Genomic DNA, 20402 nt, shown 5'->3' with positions numbered 1-20402 from the left:
GACCTAATATATTCAGTTTTAATAATGAATGATTTTGTGCTTGAAACAAAATAACTTTTCAGCTATAATGACTTATATAGTCTCAAGATCCGATTGCAGGTTTACTGCGTTCATCTGTGTTTTGCTAAAAACCAAATTTTTATATATATTTATAATTAGGAGACTATATATCTACCATATTGCCTATCGAAATTTGGCCACTAGCATTTTAAATTGATTTTTGGGATAAGTTTCCGTTCACTTGTTTTTTTAAATTTAAATGGCAAATTAGGTAAAGATTTTAAAAAATCACGGTTGCTGTTGCGCACCTGGCCACACCTCTTCGAAGCCAGGTGTAAACGTCATACGGTCTGTATGGTGTCGATACATTTATACGACCAATCACTTTTCGTGCGGCTTGATCCCTTGGCGTTGCGTAGAGATGTTGGGTCCCTCTGCATCTTCTACCGCATTTACCATGGGGAGTGTTCAGAAGAGTTGTTCGGTCTAATACCCGCAGCTGAGTTTCATTATCGGACGTCCAGGCAAAATACAAAATACCATCCGTATCACCTCGACGTCCGTCGTTCCACAACTAAGCGTTTTCTAAGGCAGTTTTTGCCGCGCACCACCACTATGTGGAACCAGCTGCCCACTGAAGTATTTCCGAACCAATTCGACTTAGGGTCCTTCAAGAAAAGAGCGTACCAATTCTTGAAAGGCTGGCAACGCACTTGCGAGCCTTCTGGCAATGTGAGTGTCCATGGGCGGCGGTATCGCTTCACATCAGGTGAGCCTCTTGCCCGTTTGCCTGCTATTACATTAAAAAAATACGTTTATAACGTACAGATGAACGCACTAATCCTGCAGCCGGATCTCGTACTATTACTAACGTATAGAAATTGTATGGATATGACATGAGCTCACGTTTTGTCACGTGACCATTTACATACAAATTTGTTTGGCGTTTGACGTTAGTGAGTGACGCCTGTTGCTCAGACAATTTGTTAACTCTCATTCAATGGCTGACGCACAAACCGTGCTGGCCAAGAAAGGAAAAAAAAACTCTCATTCATCGCGATATTTCCTAATTTAATTTTTGTGGTTATTATTAATTTTTATTTGTATTTTAGTTAACACAAACTATGACAATTTCTGTTATAAGTTAATACAACACCCAAAAGTTTTGTAGGAATTCTGAAGCTTCGTTTATAAAATTTCACTTGTAGAGTGAATTTTAGAGAGAGAGTACAAGAAAAGTTAGCAAACATAATTGGGCAGTGGGCACATTGGATAATCATTATTTAATTACTGCTACTACAAAAGTACAAGGCGTATATTAAAGTATAATTATGTCTGAGTCCGAAAACAATGAAACGATGGAACAAGAAACTAAAAATGAATCTAATCCTAGAAAAAGAGTTCGCCATCGTAAAAAGAAGCTTTATGAAAATGTTTTGAAGCAAATGGAATTTTATTTTAGCGATGCAAATTTGAGTAAAGACAGATTTCTAGGAGACTTAGTTTCATCTGACCCATTTGTTCCATTGAATGTATTTCTTAAGTTTAATAAGATTCGATCTATGACAGTGGATGTTACTGATATAGTCAAGTCGATGAAAAATTCCACAGTTTTGGAATTATCAGAAGACAAGCTAAAGGTAGGTTTCTATATTGTAACTATGAAAAAAAGTGTTTTCCTTCTATATGGGTAAATAGCTAAAATCTGTTTATGTATATTTATGCTTATTTAGATTTAGATTGGTAGTTGTTAATAACATTACTTCACAAAAGAAGTAAGAATTCTCTGACACTTCAAATATAGTGGCTAAAATGTCTCTATTGCTTTAACAATAAAAATAAATGCCTAAAAATATTATTTGTGATTTATTTAAGGTAAAAAGAAAAATTCCAATGGTGCCATATGATGCTGATCTAAGAACAGTTTATGTGGAATCAATACCAGTAACAGCTAGTAGAGACTGGTTGGAGCGAGTATTTTCTGACTATGGACAAGTTGCATACATTTCCTTGCCAAAATTCAAAAATTCACAAAAAATTAAAGTATGTATGTACATTATTTGCTAATCTAAAGACTACTAGTTTTGCTTTGACTAACAATTATTATAGTCTAAAAGATTTGCATAAGGTGACAATGGAGCATAATAAACAAATTGATGTTTGTTCCTCTGCTATTTGGAAACGGTGACTGAATAGTGAGGGATAGAGATTGTTTGTTAATGTATACTTTAATAAAAGTTTTACTGTAATTTTAATCACACAATGAAAACTTAAATCTATATAAACCTTTTTAATTTCAGGGATTTGGTTTTATAGAATTTACCCGACCTCAAGATGCACAGAAATGTATAAATGCATTTACTAAAATGGGTTGTAAATTACCCACCTGTATGCCTCCAGAAGAGTTATCTTCTATTAAAATGTTTTCTGTTGACGATAAAGACCAAGATGTAGAAGACAAAGAAGAGAATGAGGAAAAAGAAGAACCACCTAAAAAGAAAGCAAAAAAACATAAAGACAAGAAGCAAAAAAATTTGGAATTAAAACTAGAAACAGAATCCAATGCAGATAAAAGCCAAGCCATAGCAATGGTAAGTTTATAGAATAAAATGCTCAAATTTCATTCCAATTGTTCCATCAAATAATTTCATAAATATTTTAGTTATTAGATTATTTATAGTTATTTTTAGTATGGCAGTCATAATAAAAATAATTATAACTATTTATATTTATCAGTTTGAATGCAAAATGATACTAATGATTATTACAGGAAGAGAAGACAATATCGAATCCTGTAACACCTGATGTTGAGACACACGAAGTCACAACCCCTACAAAGGTATAACTATTAGCACCAAGATATTTTGTACAATAATTTCTTCTTATAGTTTGGATTTGTTTAAATTATAATTAAAGCTTTATTTATTTTATTCATACAACATTTAGTTTACGTCATAGTATAAGTTATAGTATTTTTATTTGTTCCCCTGTTAGGGTAGAAGTTTCCTACATATTTATCTTTGTCTTGAGTAACATTCTTCTTCAGTTCTATTATGTAATCAATGCATCTCTGTCCAGTAGAACACACTTTTTTTCTGTTTTAAATGATGGACATTTTTTATCCTACATTCTATATATATAACTGGCTCGTGTAAGTTGTGTTTTGTTATGATTATCAATATTTTTTGGTTTATTTGTTCTTCAACTGTAAGATGCTTTTGTTGACTGCATGCTGGGCAAGATAGCATGATTTTTCTTGCTCATACCCATGTTTACCCTGTGAATGCGATTTCATAATTAAGTGCACCCAGTAATTCTTCCATGTCACATTTATTCTTCTATCTACTTCGTTTTCATGGTCTTATTGTTTTATATTGATGCTTTTTTACTTAATAGTTATTAACCTATTCTATAGGTAATTGTCGACTCTGATTGGCTTGCACAGGCTATTGGATAAAATTATTGTTTTTGTAGTGTCCATGTATACTTTTTGACTTTCACTGTCAAGTGTTTGAAGCATTTTTTCTAGTTTTGTGGCGGTTTAACAGAAGCCATGTCGGCTGCGAAGCGGAGGTGAGTTAGACTTTTGTTTCGTATGCAGAGGTCGGTATGAATAGTTTTGGCGAAAGTGGGTCTTGATTTTTCTAGCTTTACTCTTCTAACACTTATATTATATATTTTTAATTAATTAACTTCATTATTTTTCAGCTCTTTCCATATGAAAAGTATGCGTTATACTGGCGAACGCTTTCAAATAGTCTATGAAGAAAATCTACTGTTTAATTTAAGGTTTTGTTGAATTCATTGTATTTGGACGATTTGTATTTTACTGGTTAGTTGTTGTAAATTTTTGTCTGCTATTCTTTTCAGGGTTATTGATGAAATAATTTATATTTTACGGATAGCAAGCTATTTTGCCTATAGTTCTCAATCTCTAGTGGGTTTTGTTTCTGGTACAGAAATATTATATTTGATTGGCAACATTGCTTTGGCACGTCCAAGTTCTATTACCATATTGTCAGATATGTGACCAGGATAGGTGGTCCAACCTTTAGACCTTTGTTAGTTTTGTTATCTGGTCCTAAACTTTCACCTGACTTTAATATGTGATGCGATATTACGCCTTTATTTATGGGCACGATAGTTCTTTGTATAGGTTCTTGTTGGGTTTTTTATCCATTTCCGAGTTTGTTGAATTTAATTCTAAGTTATAATAAACTTGTAAAGACGTCATCGATGTGATATCATCACTATTTAAAATAAAATAACTTACAGGAAAATAAGAATATAGTCAATGACTCCAAAGAGGAATTAACTAGCCAAGACGAGGGTAATAATGAAGATGGATCGCAAAGAAAGAAAAAGACAAAGAAGAAAATATCCAAAGAAAAAGGAAAGAAAACTTCGGACAAAGTCGAAGCACCTAAAGGTGCTTTATGGGGGCTTCAAGTCCTAGCCAAAACAGAATGGAAAGTGTTAAGAAATAAATATTTAAATCTACAAAGGAAATATATGAAAGAACTCAAGCAAAGCTTACAAGAGAAAAGGCGTTATACTGGTATACCGGCGCCGGCTGCGCCATCTGTTGAAGTCGACAATTGTAAGTAACAATATTTAAATTTAAGCAGCGGGAATTTAAAATATCATATTACCCGACATTTCCATTAACGACAGCGAGAGACAACCACATCATGTGACAGATCTTGAATGATTATTTACTTTTAAATGACATAGAAAACAATACTATATGTTATTTCTTAATAACAGTCGAGTGTGATTGTGTCATATAAGTAATAGAAATATATTTATATAAATTAAAAAAAGGTCTTAATTGAAAGCAAAACAAAGTATTGTTTTGATTGGAGATTTGGTTATATTTGTATGTTATCGTAAAATTTTTTATACTGTTACATTATAATTGCTCTCCTAATTTAATATTTTATTCAATACATCGCGACATTTCTTACAAACTAAATATTTTTTTTATTTGCATACATATCTCCTGTTTTAATACACATATGTAAGAGTTTCGCAATCATATATTTTTTGAAAACTTCCACTAACGGCCACCATAACGTTTTTGGGCCATGGGAAATTTGTATGACAATTATGTCTGGCTTTTGATCCATATTTTTTATTCAATATACCCTTTTATTAAAACTCTTGTGCAAAACAGTATTGTACAGAAGTAAGTTTTTTGCTTTAGCAACCTCGGGTCAACAAGTAGATCGAACAAAGGTGCCTCTTGAAAAGATTCCTGGAGTTTTTGTAAAGGAAGCGCTGGCGGAACCCTGTCTAGATGTCAAACTCACTAAAAGAACGGTAAATGCGATTTGACACTTATATCACCTATTTTCACTTTTAATGAAATTTAATTTCTAGTCGATTTTCTAGTAGTATAAATCTTCAGACGTGAAGTTATTTTGCTTTTGATTACGTTTGCGATTACGCTCAACCCTTTAACCAATGTGATTTTAAAATTGAATTAGTAATTTGTTTTTTCAAATAAAGTGCAAGTGAACTCTGTTACAACTTACAATTTAATGTGTAAGACTTATTAAAACTTTATTATAAAAATCCTTTAAAGTACGTAGAAGAATCAGCTGTTATCCGTTTAGATGGCATGTTAAATATGCTGAACGCTTATTTATTAATTTTTGTCGCAATTCGCTGTTGCTCATAGTTTGATTAAAAAAATACTTGCGTACTAATAAACGCATTATAAGGTGACCTAGAAATGGTTGCATTTCGGTCGTATATCGTATCATAATCTTAATATATTCTAATACGTATAACTTCGATAACAGCTGGAACGATTTTGATAGCTTTTTATTTGTTGTATTTGTCTCAGTCCCGAATAGCAAAATTAGAATATACTATTAAAAACATTGGAATATTTATAATAAAGAAAAATAACCCAATACAAAAATTTTAATGTTCATCACGTCGATACACTAAACTCTCGCCTAAATTAAAGAACGTTAAGATATATTCACAACATTCGGATAGTTGTGTACTTTAGATTGGACTGTAATCAATTAGGAAGTACATGCATTCAGCTAGTAGTATATAATTGTATATATCATATATTTTTTAGATAAAAAGTAATATACACGCGTTGCACGTGGAGGTGAAGGAAGGTCAGACAGATGCAATAATAAGATTCGATTCTGCTAAAGCTGCTGATGAGGTAAGTCATTTTTTAAGTGTAAACCCAAACCTCTTCATTTATCATTCGAAAGCAACATAACTATTGTTCCGAGATTTGGAAAGCTAGAGGTGTAGACAGTACCTGCAGATACACATAAAGACAAAAATATTTTGAATCATTCATCATGTATGTTGTGTAGTTTGTATTCTTAACGATCTTTCTGTAACTTTTTGTTTTGTTTTTACTTTTTTTAATTTAATTAACGGCGAACTTCAACGTCAATATTAGTTTATATATTTATTTACATATGCGAAATGTTTACTAGATTTTTTTAAAATATTACACATACAATATTGACATCTTCAATTATATTTTATATATTTTAGGTATTTTACAGGGCTCTATTTTGGTATTTACTGTTCCTTATATTCCTTCGTTAACATATGATAATTCGGCAGTACTGTGTAAATTCGGGCAGTCGAGCGCGCGTGCTCTGCGGTACTGAAGAAGACGAGCAATGGACACGAGCTGAGTCTGCTCGTTCAAGCAAACGCTCGCGTGGACGTGCAAAGTTACTCGCACGTACGCAAGCTTTATCGAGCGCACCCGCTATGGCGCCCGCGTCCCCACAACCTACGCATACACATATACGTTTTGATGAATAAATCTCTTATATTAATTAATTGTTTTATTAATTTTCTTTATCTTATTACTAAAATTTATCAAAACACGTTATTTATATTTCTTTGACTATCAGAACTTACATCGTCTTTTGTTTATTAATTAAATTGACAGGTGTGCGATAAATTGTTTAAATATAAGTCATAAATGCTAAAGTACAAATCCTTTGTTCAAGAATGCGTTAAGCATGCGTATTGATAACAAGATTTATTACTATAGTATTTACAGTTACAAAGAAAAGTAATTTTATATATTACGTAATCTTTTACCCATCTCGATGGAAAAATTTCATAGACAATAATGTTAAATATTTAATGAATCCTTAGCGATTAATATATAACTTAGATATTAGTCGATAATAAAAAATATAATTTCATTACTCTAAAAAATTGTTTTTTTTAAGTATTTAGTATTGAAAACGTTCAGTTTTGGATTTGTAGCTAAGGACGACATAAAAAAATTACTAGCGAATTCTACCTATAAAATGTGATGATTAATCAGTGTATTTATATATATATATATATCATTATACATCTTTAAAACGTTCAGTTAAATAATATTTTTGATGCAGTAACATCGTATGTAATTCTGGAACAGCAATTATTCAAAAATGCTAGTTGCCGTAGTGTTATTTTTAATTATTTTCGCTTTGATTGATCTTTACTATAGATTCAATTATAAAGGGAGGCTATTTGCAAAAATACCGGGTCCGACTCAATGGCCGTTTATTGGGAGAAGTTGGTCTATAGTGTTACCACCTGGTGAGTTATTTGTATTGCAAAAATCATTATCATCAATATTTTTATATGTGTATGAATGGCGTCTTTGTACCCTACTTTTTATGGTGTATCTCTTCGATTATATATATAGGCAGACAATAAATAGGGCAAGAGACCACGATAGCTAGACCTTCGTCATTATATAAAGGCTGACAGTTTGTCTGTGTATATCTTCAACACAAGTAAGAACGACTAGCGACTATAGAGTTTGGATTGTGGCTACTTGGGCAGGTAACAGGTAGTAAAGGTGTCTAAAATACTATTTTAAATTCGTTATAAGTATAAAGTTTATTTTTTTAACATTTTTCAGGATAACTTTAGAAATCATGTTATCCATTGCGGGACAGTACAGTTGCTACCGCTTGCCAGACACCTCTAAACTGTAATGAATTATAATTATACTTTCGTTATAGTATAAAACCTAGTTGTTATACATGTTGTACCTATAAACAAATTAGTTCCTCAATAGCCGGATAGTTTGAATGGTTTTTCCATCTTGCCTAAAACATTGAGAGTTAGCTGTAAGTGAAAGTGCGAGCTAGCAACTGTACAAGCGGGTGCGAGGAAAATAGTGTATTTACTATAATATAATAACGAAGGTCTGGCCGTCGTGAGCTCTTGGACTATAAAGTATTATCTGCGCTTTAGGAACGCTTTTAAGCTGATAACGATAGCTTAATATTGATATGATTCTGATAATACCAAATCCTTATTGTGTTACATAGCTCAAGTACAAATCGTAATATTAATAAATCACAATATTTCCGTTAGAAAAAACCAACCGGAAAATATACACATGGATAATCATCACGTTAAAACTTTTAATAATCGATGTATCTTGTGGAAATTGAAATCAACACTGTAAATTTCTTTGGAAATTTAAGTATTTTAATAATATTAAATACGCTATACATATAATGTATTGTAGGAAAATATAGCATAACCTTTAGGTTCAGGATCCATCTTTAGATACTTGACATGTACCTAGGGGTTACACTGTCTGCTCATAACATATGGTATATATTGTCCAAGGAACACTAACACTTGTATGTTAGAGGCCATTCAAGTATTACGTAAGCAGATTAACTGCAATTTACCCAACTCTAGTCAGCAATAGTAAGAAAAATTTCGTTCGCATTTTGTTTTCAAGCATAGACAATGTGTGGGTAATATGTGTAAAAAAGGAAATGATTACTGTTGACGTAATCACCAATTAAGAAAATCAAAGCACCGAGATTCAATGAATTCTATATTAGATTAGATCAACTATTTTTGTTCTCGAGATCTTTGTACAATAAATACGGACCTGTGGTTGGTTTTAATGCTCTTGATTTAAGATATATAAACATTTATCATCCAGAAGACATAGAGGTAACTTTCATTATCGTATTTATTTATATAAAAGTGAGGGATAAAACAAAACAATTTTTGTGAATTATAAAACAAACCCTCATAGACAGCGACCTAAGCGGCCATTATTAACATCAAATGAGCCTTTTGTCCGTTTGTTGAAGAAAAATATTCTTTAACTTTAAAAATACATTCACTATGTAGACATATAAATGGGAATATAGGTATTCCCAAATAGTATATTATGCTTTACTTGAGTAATATGAATTGATTCGCTAAGTTTGTAAAGCATATTTGCAAAGTTACCTTATGGTTATGAATATTCACTCTCCGCAACGCCTCAGGCCGGACAATTATTTTGGCAATAATCGTGGCAGTACTCAAACAAAGTTGTGTATAAGAATATATGACAAACGCGCAAGTAGAATATGTGCTATGAGCGGTACTGACGCCCATGGACACCTGCAACAACAGTCTTAGGCAAGTGCATTAGATCTCGATAGATATCTATACAGTGATTCTGCTGATGGTATAAAGTGAAAAAATATGAGAAGTAGCCTTATTTTAGCAGAAAGTAATGTGGTCAAGTACATTAGAAATTTAATTTAAGATTTCAGGTTATATTATCTAACACTAAATACAACGACAAGGATGAACCTTACACGTATTTAAAGCCTTGGCTTCGTGAAGGATTATTAATTAGCAATGGTAAGCAATAGTGATATTTAAATTAGTTTTAGATACTATATGTATAAGTATTGTATATATAGTTTTATACAATGCATTTGGTTGAGAATAAAGACATCTTCCGGTTTGTAAGTCACAAGGTTATTTATAAAGACCAATTATATGGAATCTGTATATGTGGATGACTTCACATTGGTCCGATGGAACGATCGACTCACGTGTCTACGATTGGACGGAACGGAAGCCTGGATTTATAGCGACACTTACAATCAGAGCGAAGAAGTCATCTCTCGAATCTGAGAAATCCTACCTCCAAACATAAAATTAAATAATATATATAAATGTATTCCTATATTCTAATAGGAACAAAGCGGCTCTTCTGGTTTGATAAGTCATTAAAACAGTCCAATAAAAAAATTCAGGTTTGAAATGGCATAAACGAAGAAAGATGTTAACCCAAGCGTTCCATTTTAACATATTAAAGAAATATACTGTTACCTTCATGGAACAAACAGATGCGTTCCTTAATAAGGTTCAAGCTGAGGTTGGAAAAGAAACGAATTTAATTTCCCTCATCACTAAGACTACTCTGGACATAATCTGTGGTAAGTTTATGACAAGACTCAAGATCTTATTTATCTCATGACGCAATTTGGTTATTACGCAAATTGAAACAATGTGTTTCTATAAATATTTTTAGAAATTAAGTCTCATCGGCTACATAAGCGGATGTAAATCAAATAATACATATAGATAAAAATCTAAATCAATCCGGTCACGAATCTATAGAATCTTTTTTAGTTTACCTATTAATATCTTTGGGTTTTGTTGCTCTTGGACTCATTGCTTCTCTCTTATTTTGGTTTGATGACAGCTCATAAGATCTTGTAACTGTTTATTTAGACTTTTGTTATTATTATGGGAGTCTACGTGCCTAGTTTACGTGGTACTTTGTTACAGAAAAATACAGTTACGACAGTAGTTACAGTCACGTTATGAAAGTTATTTAGATCACTAATTGATTAGGGTGAATATCAGAAACAAGACAAAGCGTAAATTACTCCCATAGTTATGGCAAAAACATTGATATACGAAAGTCATACCTGAGAATGGCGTATGTCTCGAGTCGCGGTGAGATTCAGAACAGAAACTATGAATCCCCTGTGTCGAAATCCAATACAGTTTTTGAACCTACGACAGTCAGCGCTCGTTTCTGAAACCGTTTATTGAGGTCCATAATAATACTGCTACTTATACAAATATTTTAGAAACAACAATGGGGACATCATTAAACGTAGACATAGAAACAATGACAAGCAAATATTTCAAAGCTATACATGAAATTGGGGAAATATTTTTCGATAGAACGTGCATGGTATGGCTCAGAATTTATTGGGTTTTTAATATAACAAAAACTGGAAAATTATTGAACAAAATAGTCAAAGATTTACATAAATTCACCATGAAAATTATACACGAGAGGAAAGCATCCTTAAAAAATAATTTAGATGATAGTTAAAGCATAAAGGGACGCTTGGCAATGTTGGATCTTCTGCTTCAGAATGAAAAAGACGGCAATATTGATGCTATTCGGGAAGAGGTTGATACGTTTCTATTCGAGGTAGGTTGTTACAACTTAGTTTTCCACGTGTTTCTTATCTTTACTACTATATATACAACTTCTCGATCTGGGGCCACGATCAATCAGTGGTAAGACATAGTGGTAACATTAGCTCGAACGGTGAAGGAAAACATAGTGAGGACCGGAACCGGCGGCTTGCCTTAGACCCAAAAAGTTTACGGCGTGCGTCAGGCACAGAAGGCTGATCACCTACTTGCCTATTCGATTAACAAAATGATCATGAAACAGATGCAGAAATCTGAGGCCGAGACCTAAAAAGGTTGTAGCGCCATTGATTTATTTTATTTCATTCTTTCCCCACATGCTTGGCTAGAGATTTCTTGCAAAATGTTATAATTTTTTTATTCTGGAACAATTGGAGGCGGTCAATTAGTCAAAAATGGAATACCTTTTTAATTTGTAGCAATTATATAGATATGCATGCATGCATGCATAATTTGCTTCTTATTTTTTTTAATGAACTAGCCGTTACGCGTTGACTACCGCCGTACACAATTAACTGCTTGTATTGACAGGAATACGTCCGATTGAAATTGTATGTAATTTTTAATGTTTTAGAAGTGGAACTTCTTTAACGGCGTTGGAATAAAATTACCGTCCCATTTTTCGGTTACGCGCCATTTTTTTCTTGTCCCTACCACGGTTGATTCGAAGTCATTAATAACGAAAATATATAATAATAATGATAGTAATAATTCTATTACAATTAGTGAAATTCTGTAATAGTCTTAGTAGTAAAAAGGTAAAATGAAATAATTTTATTATTTGTATTCATGTCTATGATAATAAAAGCCATTTGTTAAACTTGTATCTAATTTAACTTATATATAATCATTTTTCGAAAAATAAGGTCATAAAGAAGTTTCACTTAACTGTGTACACGAAGACATTTTTTTATAAGAGCAGTCTCAGTGGTTTCAGCGTGTGACTCTTATCCCTGTGGTTTGAACCCCGGGACCACACATTGTCAATGTGTGCATTTAACACTCGGTGAAGGCAACATAGTGAGCAAACCGGCATCCCAAATAGTCTACGGCGTACGTTAGGCAATGAAGACTAATCGCCTAGGCCTATTGAGAAATATAAATGATCGAAAAACGAATGAAATTGATTACTTTTTTTATAAAGTGCCTATGCTGGTTCATAAATATCAAGTGCTTTTTGTATTTTAAGCTTGCAATGAGTTATATTTTAACTGAACATATTATTTTCTTGCTATTTTCAGGGGCACGACACCACTGCATCGGCTCTTTGTTTTTTGATAGTGGAAATCGCTAATGACACTACAGTACAGGTAGGTGTATATGTATCCTAGTGGCCTTTTAATGTAATTGTTCTCAGTAGACATATGTGAAACCAGTTAACCATTCAACGAATAAGGAAGATATATAAAAAATATGACTAATGAAATATTTATTTACAGAATAAAATATACGACGAATTAACGCATATATTTGGAGACACGAAACGCGCACCTACGATGGACGATTTAGCAGAAATGAAATATTTAGAATGTTGTATCAAAGAATCGCTTCGACTTTATCCAAGCGTGCCCATGATAAGTCGATATATGACGAAAGAAATGCAGTTTGGTAAGTTTATAAACATGACTCTATTCAAAGACGTGCAAAAATTCTCGGAAAATAATAAAGGCTCTTATAGAGGAAAAGCAAAAAGTTAATGGTTATGCATATTAACCAAATAATCGAATTACGTTACCGTTTAAATATTTTTTCAAAGTATAGTATAACACTGCAATTCAATATAACATCATTTTTAATGCATAATTATAAATATATAATAATATGTATAAGCCATTTCCTTCTTCCTATTGAGTCCAAAATCGCTGATTTCAAGCTGGAATTTTTGTATAAGGAATGGCCCAAATTATACAAAAAAATGTGGCCTCGATTTTCAATATTTTTTCAACTCCCTTGATGTGCAATTTTATAGTCGGAGACAAAACTGGCGTCGACGTTTCCCGTCCCGCTGTAAACGAATATAGAACACAACACGTACACCATGCTTTTCTTGTATTACCGTGTGTGACATTTCCTATATTAAATAGTAAATTACAATTTCTCACGTCACGCCAGCGTCGCGTCGCCGTCCCGCCCCGTCTGCTGTTTGACCAAACCTTTAGCATGAAATAAGCCTCCTGCCTGTTTGCCCCGTGTTCTATAAAAAAAATACATAGAGCCAAAATACAAAAATTGCTGTAAAGTATTATATTTTTGTGCCATTGTACAATACTATTTAATACGTCTTAATGTCTTTAATTCTATTGCTAACAACAGTTATCAAAAAGTAACATTTAGATTTGAGAAATTATGACAAAATTGAGCATGCTCATCCATAGAAACCGTGTTTGTTACGATTTTTTCGTTAATTTATGTGAGATTGTGTCTATTCTTACTAGGTGCTGAACTAGACTAAAGTCAATAGCAGATTCAGACAAGCAAGAAAGCAATTGAAATAAGTTCATCTTTCATGAGTCTTGAATTCCAGGTAACGGCTGCAAAATACCTGCCGAATCTGTCTGCATTATATGTGTATATGACGTACACAGATTACCCAATTTGTATCCTGAAACGGAAAAATTTATACCTGAACGGTTTCTTCCGGAGAACACTGTTGACCGCCATCCTTTCGCCTATATTCCGTTTAGTGCTGGACCTAGGAATTGTATTGGTTAGTTGAAGTAATATTCATGAAGTTAGCTTGAAGAAGTATAAGAATGATGCGATTCTCAACCCTGCGTTTAAACCCAGTGGAATATATTAATGTATCTATGTATGCAATTATCAAGTTCGAGACAAAAGCCTTGTCATCATGATCATTAATATTTTTTTAGGTCAAAAATTTGCCATGTTGGAAATAAAACCATTGATATCGGGCCTAATTAGGAGGTTTCACGTGGATCCTGTTACTAAAACAACTGATATTCGTTATAAAAGCGACTTGGTGCTGCGGTCGACTCACCCTCTCTATGTACAATTTAAGAATAGATAACAAAAATAAACCTTTTAAAAATGTACGAGTGTTTATTATAAACCACCGCTGAGATTGCGTGCCTAACGCGGCTTTATCATTATTTAACCGTAGATTTATTCCCTTTTTGGGCTACAGTGCAAATTTTTATGTATTGATTAAACGACTAAATAAGGAGTTTGGCTTTTTTTTAATTTCCTTTGCACATCACCGTGCCTTAGAGTCGGCGGGAAATGTATGTATCAGTAAAATGTGCGACATCAAAATCCGTATTCAAAGTAGCAATGGCTCACTTGTAAATCGGTTAAAACGATGTTGTTACAAAATTATTGAGTCTACATCGTCTGAGGTGTACAACGAGCAAGCATTTTCTTAGGTGTAAACAATGTAGATACACTGTTTATATAAATAAAAGCTTGTTTTATAAAAAAGTTTATTACAATGTAAATGCAACATCAAATTCAGTCTTAATATACAATTAGCTTATAATACAGGAGGCACTGGCACATTGATTTCGATTACAATATAGGAAATATTGTAATCAAACATTCACAATACAAAGGATAATGTTTTAAAAGCGTTATAAAGTTATCAGTTATAATTTTGCACGTATTTTGTTAAATCAGTACACATATTGTGAAATGTATGATTAAGATGTTATTTATTTATATAAGAATTTACAACGTATATTATATAGTAATTAATATAATCATTAATTGCCCATTAACATAAATATTCCTTTTAAGTACAGCTGCAAAATTTTACAATTTAAAGAATTATTGTATGTTAGGATTATTTATTCCTGTAGGATGCGTTCATGCACATTCATGTATATTGTACACTAATTTAAATTATAAATCTTATAATTAAGTACAAATTTATAAAAATAGTTACTAGCTGTCATAATTGCACAATTAAAATTAATTCTAAATTGTATCCTTATAAAAATCCTTGAACTGGACACATCATTAATTTCCCATACGATGTGATATCTGCACATGAATCACATGATTTGTTAAAAAAATACGTTTATGGCAATCTAACATACATTATCATATGCTAATTCTTAGTTAAACTCAGTTGTCGATAAATGTGTATAAAATTAAATCTATGTATTTCATTTATACAGCACCAAAATTAATTAATAGGATTTCATATAGGAAAACAATGTCAAGACCAAAAAAAACTAAAACTTATGCTAATTGGCGAACATATTAATATTATCACAATGAAAATAAGCTTATTAAAAAACTAACAAACCTTATATATACAAACGAGGTAGATTTTTAATTTCTAAGAAGCTTCCATGTTTCTATGGACGGTCACAGGGGCTAAAACGCTATTTTTTCCACACGGTAATACAGTCATGGTTAAATCTGTATGCATAAGCCGTGGTTTAACCCTTGCCGGAGGAGGAAAACTAACATCAGACTTTGTATCATCTGATAGTACGGTTGGATCATTTACAGAAAAGCCAGTTGCTTCTGAATCCTCATGAGGTGTCATCGTAGAGTAACCCTGATCAGAGCCCCCCGCTGTATGTGGCCGTCTATATCCCGTAACCACACGGTAGGGAGATATTGGAGCTTCAATTTCCAAAGCTGGTAATAGCTTATCTTGTCCAGAAGAATCATGCATACCATCAGATTGTAACTGACCCATCTGCACATCTGCATCATGCCATGTTTCAGCAGGACCGTCAACGTATAAATTGTGACAACTTGCAGTAGAGGTATTCTGTTTATAACAGTATGTTGCTACAGCTATTATCAAGCTAACTGTTACAATAAACCCTGCTACAGGACCTATGGCTGAATAACTAGCAAATGCATCCTTATTTATATGACCAAAGGTACCCTCACCATATGGAGTCACAGCACCCAGCACACCATTAAAACAAGTTGACTGTGACGTACAGAAAGGAGTTGACAAAGGGGATCGGCCATCGGCATCAATTTGGCACCATTCGCAGCCTAATACACCCAAACAAGCGGAATGCGTGAGATATGCCTCACACTGAAACTCAAAGCATGACTTAAGATTTTCTGCTACATTGTGGAAGTAGTGGGATTTATGATTATTACTTTCGGGAGTAATTCCGCACAGCGGCACATTCTGGATAAAATTTGAAGAGTTTGAATTGGGACATTCAAACTGTTCCGAGCTACACTCGCAAGGGCATTCGCACTCCGTTTGTTCCATACGATTACAATTTAAACATAGACGATCTACCATACTGCAGGGGCAAAAAGCGCCTACACTGCATGACGCATTAATGAGGCCGATGAATGCGTTAGTACCAGGTATAGCAGTTATATAATAGTGTACACAATGATCAGTGGATACAACATTTGATAGGACAGAAGACAAGGATGTGTTGAAATCATAGTATCTTTGAATTGTTTTATCATAGACATTGTTGCATAACCTTTTAGTAACGAACCCTTTGTGATTCAACATATCAATTGCAATCATTGATTCTTTATGTGTTATATGTTGTTGCTCAATTGGGCCTGAACCATTTGGATCCATTAGACCAGGATGGGATACTAAATAACCCCTATTATTCATCATAAAACATTTGTTATATGACATGGAACATAGAGGTGAACTATCTATCAGAAGTTTGTATAAAAATCCCATAGTTACATCCATTGCTACTACCATGGCAGGATAACTAGGACTCTTAATAGAAAACGAAATTGTAACAATATATCCTGCACCACCAACATCCAAATTAGGTGAAGTTAATATGATTTTTCCAGGATTTTCTATAGCATGTGTGTACCAGGGTCTTCTCACTGGTTCATAATCATATTCTAACACAGTCCCAGGAAACATTACAAGAACTCCACTATCTGTTACTGCATACCTCCTGACTACATATTTGGAAAGGCTGCCATGCAAATGTTGTCTCTTATAGAAAGATAATATAGAATTTAAAAAGCCTACATCATGCTGTATTTCACTTTTCAGACCAGGATTTGATAACAAACCATGAGCAACACTCCTAAGATAAGCTAAGTAATTCTGCATATATGTTATAGCCTCTTGACCATCGCTCATATCATAGAGATAAGTAAATGGTGATTGAAAACTAGAAGGACTTAAGTACACAGTACCCTGTTCAATGGTTGAAATCTGTTTAAAATGTCTACAAATCCTACCAGTCCTTGGAGGAAATAAATCTATTCTATGAAAAAGAATCTCTTTATTTGTTCTTGTAAGAAAGGTATTTGATATATTAAATATTGTAGAATTTGATTCCTCAAAAACAATACAAGCAATATAGAGTTGTCTTACCCATTTCCATGAATAAGTGACTTTACTTGTTGTATTATTCTTAATTACAGTCATTTTACCTGAACTGTTTAAAAGCATTTCTTGCATAACATTTTCAATAAATGGAGAGGTTTCAATTTTATCCAAAGTTGTAAATTTAATTTTTTCAGAAATGGCTTCAGGTCTTGGAAAGTATGTATGCATAAGAATTGTACCTGAAAAATCCATGACAAATGCTCGCCTGTGAATATTTCCTTTAAAATAAATTATATCTTCGGCGAGATCAGACCAGTATAAATCCAAACCAAGGATGCCGCTTGATGTTGGAATAACCATAGAAACAATAAAATCCCTTTCTGTTGCTTCCCAAATAGGTAATTCTACTTTCAGATTCTGGTCATACTTATTAGGCAGCAATGATATAAATGCAGAAGCTACTTGGCCAATCACTCCACTGTCATTGATATGCATTTTCATAACAGAATGATTATTAGAATGATTGTGCCACTTGTCAAAGTGTAAAATACCCAAAGAACAATTTTTATCAATGTAGTTTTCATACAGTAAACCAATGGCAAACTTTACATTTTCATTTGTTGAATGTGGGAATATCTTTAACCATATATCATTATCCATTACTTTTGTATCTGTCAAAAAAATTAATAATTTGTTTTCTGGTAAATGTGTTCCATTCAAGAGTGTTCTTAATTCTCTACCAATTGTTTGAGGGGGAAGACTTGTGGATGAAAAATCTATTGTTGACAAATATTCACGAAACAGTAATTTGTTACTCTCTGTAGCATTACCAATATTGGACACATCATCATTACTACAGATATCTTCAAACTTGATAAAGCTTGTCATATTAGTAATCTTTAAAGCAATCATATCTATAGATTGCAAAGCATATACAGTTTCTTTTGCAATATTAATAGCATGCTGTAACGATTCCATTCTCATATTATTATCAATGATGAAAACAACTAATTTTGGGCTTCCATGAAAAACTTTATGGTATAAATACCGTAAATTAGAATGAGGTATATTTGTACAATCTTTGTCTGTTGCATAATCAATGTGTGCTAAGAAGTATTGTCTTTTTATCTTCAAATCTTTAAAGCGTTCAAGCATATTTATTTGGGGATCTTTAGAAACATAACTTGGTTTAACAAAAACTGATTTTCTGATAGAATTAAAGGGACATGGATGAGTAAATGTAAGTGTATTATTTAAATCAAGAGATTCCTTCATATCCAAAAGTATATTCACTGCTGAAGAAAGTTTAAAGTTCAGTTTTTCTACTATGTTGGAGAGCAATGCATCTGTTGTATCATAGTTCAGTTTATATGCAGTTCGTACTTCTAAATGCGATGTATACTCGCTTCCTAATTCTTTGACAGTATATTCTGTTAACTTGGTAGCTAGAGTATGAGACAACTGCTTTATACTTAACTTATAGTCACATCGGCTGCTATTTGTAGTGCAATCTTCATTTTGCGAAAGCACTCTAGAAACGCCGATAATGAGTATAAAACATTGTATGTTCATGTTTATGGCTGAAGTTAGTCTAACTTCTTATCACTTTCATATAGAATCGCAGTTTTAAACTTAATTGTAACTCCATATTAGAACACTTTTCTGTGAAAGAAATTATTATTTTCACATTAATTTAAATAAATAATAAAAACAAACTATATCGGTTACAAAATCGCGACATATTTTGATAATAATTTAAAAGCACAGATTTCAGATGTATCATGTAGGGGAGACGATGGTACAGACTCACCACAGACGTCGTACATATATCGCATTCTGACTGACCACAGATAACGAACGAAGAATGTCTTGTTGCCATTCTGACAACACTAATAACCGTCAAAAGTAATTCAAATTTTAAATCAAAGAATAATACTTGTTTAACTGTCTAGATATTATGCGGTTCAGTTGCTAAGGGGTATTTGGCCCAGGACGCGTTTGATATCGGCAGTAAATATTGTTTGGTCATTGAAACAAACACATAATATGTGTCCGTCCTATAACCCATTTGAAGCATATGGGCTAATCAAATAAATGAGTTTTCATCTAATAAATGGTACGTATGTATCTTGCTTTAAATTTAAAAATCTCATTTGGCCATCACTAGTGTTTAATTTTAATGCCATTTTGATAACTCACATTTTTAAACAACTGAGAGAAATTAAAATACATAAAGATATTTCAATAAAGAGATACCTAAACCAATTAACTTCTGGTTCCACCAACTACTCCATCTGGAAAGCGATAAGAAATATCAAACAACCTATAACACATATTCCTCCCTTACGAGAGTAATGGGAATTGGGCTGCAAGTAACATAATAAAAAGTTAAGAGTTTGCTGATCATCTAGAAAATATATTTTAAATATTCTCGTATAGAAGATTCTCGTGACTTCGAAGAAATAACATCAGAAGAGCTAAACATAGTCACACCAAAAGAAGTTTTAAGTGAAATTAAATATTTAACTAAAAAAGGCGCCAGGCTTTGAAATAATAGCTGGGGTGCCGGAAGGGAATGCATTAGACCGGTCTTTTACCCCTTATACACATGCGATATTCCTGAACTAGAACGTATACCGCGACGTAACGTAATCACGACCTTTGCCGATTATTCTGCTATCATGTCTACGGCGGCTACTGAAAAGGAAACGGTAGTAAAATTACAAAAATCCATAAATATTGTTGGCTTGTGGACCAAAAAATTGCGGATAAGACTAAATCAGTTCACATAAACTTTTCCAACATAACATTAAATTTCCTGCCAGTATACATTGATAACGTCAAAGTGCCGTTCCAAAATTCA

At 32.9% G+C, this 20402-nt stretch overlaps 3 protein-coding genes across 7 annotated transcripts; 2 read left to right on the top strand and 1 right to left on the bottom strand.

Annotated features, from left to right (window-relative positions):
* The first annotated feature begins 991 nt into the window (after window positions 1-991).
* LOC123720555 (la-related protein 7) lies at window positions 992-6830 on the top strand. Of its 2 annotated transcripts, none has more exons than XM_045677215.1 (9): window positions 992-1083; window positions 1172-1640; window positions 1876-2043; window positions 2301-2591; window positions 2771-2839; window positions 4276-4600; window positions 5207-5322; window positions 6098-6190; window positions 6610-6830. In XM_045677215.1, the coding sequence occupies exons 2-9, from the start codon at window positions 1332-1334 to the stop codon at window positions 6814-6816; spliced, it is 1578 nt and encodes a 525-aa protein (XP_045533171.1). In that variant the 5' UTR covers window positions 992-1083; window positions 1172-1331; the 3' UTR covers window positions 6817-6830. The 2 variants fall into 2 exon arrangements, with proteins under 2 accessions (XP_045533171.1, XP_045533170.1); XM_045677214.1 differs by having other exon boundaries at window positions 999-1083; window positions 1164-1640.
* A 596-nt stretch (window positions 6831-7426) lies between these two features.
* Window positions 7427-14420, top strand: LOC123720531 (cytochrome P450 4c3-like). 4 transcript variants are annotated; one of them, XM_045677185.1, is made up of 8 exons: window positions 7427-7593; window positions 9579-9669; window positions 10071-10253; window positions 10917-11269; window positions 12516-12584; window positions 12714-12882; window positions 13799-13981; window positions 14145-14420. In XM_045677185.1, exons 4-8 carry the CDS (start codon window positions 11189-11191, stop codon window positions 14300-14302), a joined length of 660 nt encoding a protein of 219 aa, XP_045533141.1. In that variant the 5' UTR covers window positions 7427-7593; window positions 9579-9669; window positions 10071-10253; window positions 10917-11188; the 3' UTR covers window positions 14303-14420. The 4 variants fall into 4 exon arrangements, with proteins under 4 accessions (XP_045533141.1, XP_045533139.1, XP_045533142.1 ...); XM_045677183.1 differs by having other exon boundaries at window positions 9572-9669; XM_045677186.1 differs by having other exon boundaries at window positions 9572-9669; window positions 10012-10253.
* Window positions 14421-14741: 321 nt separating this feature from the next.
* Window positions 14742-19270, bottom strand: LOC123720348 (VWFA and cache domain-containing protein 1). Its single transcript, XM_045676912.1, has one exon. It carries the CDS (start codon window positions 19109-19111, stop codon window positions 15575-15577), a length of 3537 nt encoding a protein of 1178 aa, XP_045532868.1. The 5' UTR covers window positions 19112-19270; the 3' UTR covers window positions 14742-15574.
* Window positions 19271-20402: the final 1132 nt, after the last annotated feature.

The sequence above is a fragment of the Pieris brassicae genome, chromosome 2, assembly GCF_905147105.1.
Source record: "Pieris brassicae chromosome 2, ilPieBrab1.1, whole genome shotgun sequence".
NCBI lineage: Eukaryota > Metazoa > Arthropoda > Insecta > Lepidoptera > Pieridae > Pieris > Pieris brassicae.
This window is presented reverse-complemented; position numbering and strand designations above follow the sequence as displayed.

Coding starts and splice junctions, on each gene's coding strand:
- LOC123720531 (XM_045677185.1), top strand. CDS start 11,189: ATGTTGGATCTTCTGCTTCAGAATGAAAAAGACGGCAATATTGATGCT. Junction 11,270..12,515: donor TTGATACGTTTCTATTCGAG/GTAGGTTGTTAC, acceptor TGCTATTTTCAG/GGGCACGACACCACTGCATC. Junction 12,883..13,798: donor GACGAAAGAAATGCAGTTTG/GTAAGTTTATAA, acceptor CTTGAATTCCAG/GTAACGGCTGCAAAATACCT.
- LOC123720555 (XM_045677215.1), top strand. CDS start 1,332: ATGTCTGAGTCCGAAAACAATGAAACGATGGAACAAGAAACTAAAAAT. Junction 1,641..1,875: donor TATCAGAAGACAAGCTAAAG/GTAGGTTTCTAT, acceptor GATTTATTTAAG/GTAAAAAGAAAAATTCCAAT. Junction 2,592..2,770: donor AAAGCCAAGCCATAGCAATG/GTAAGTTTATAG, acceptor TGATTATTACAG/GAAGAGAAGACAATATCGAA.
- LOC123720348 (XM_045676912.1), bottom strand. CDS start 19,111: ATGAACATACAATGTTTTATACTCATTATCGGCGTTTCTAGAGTGCTT.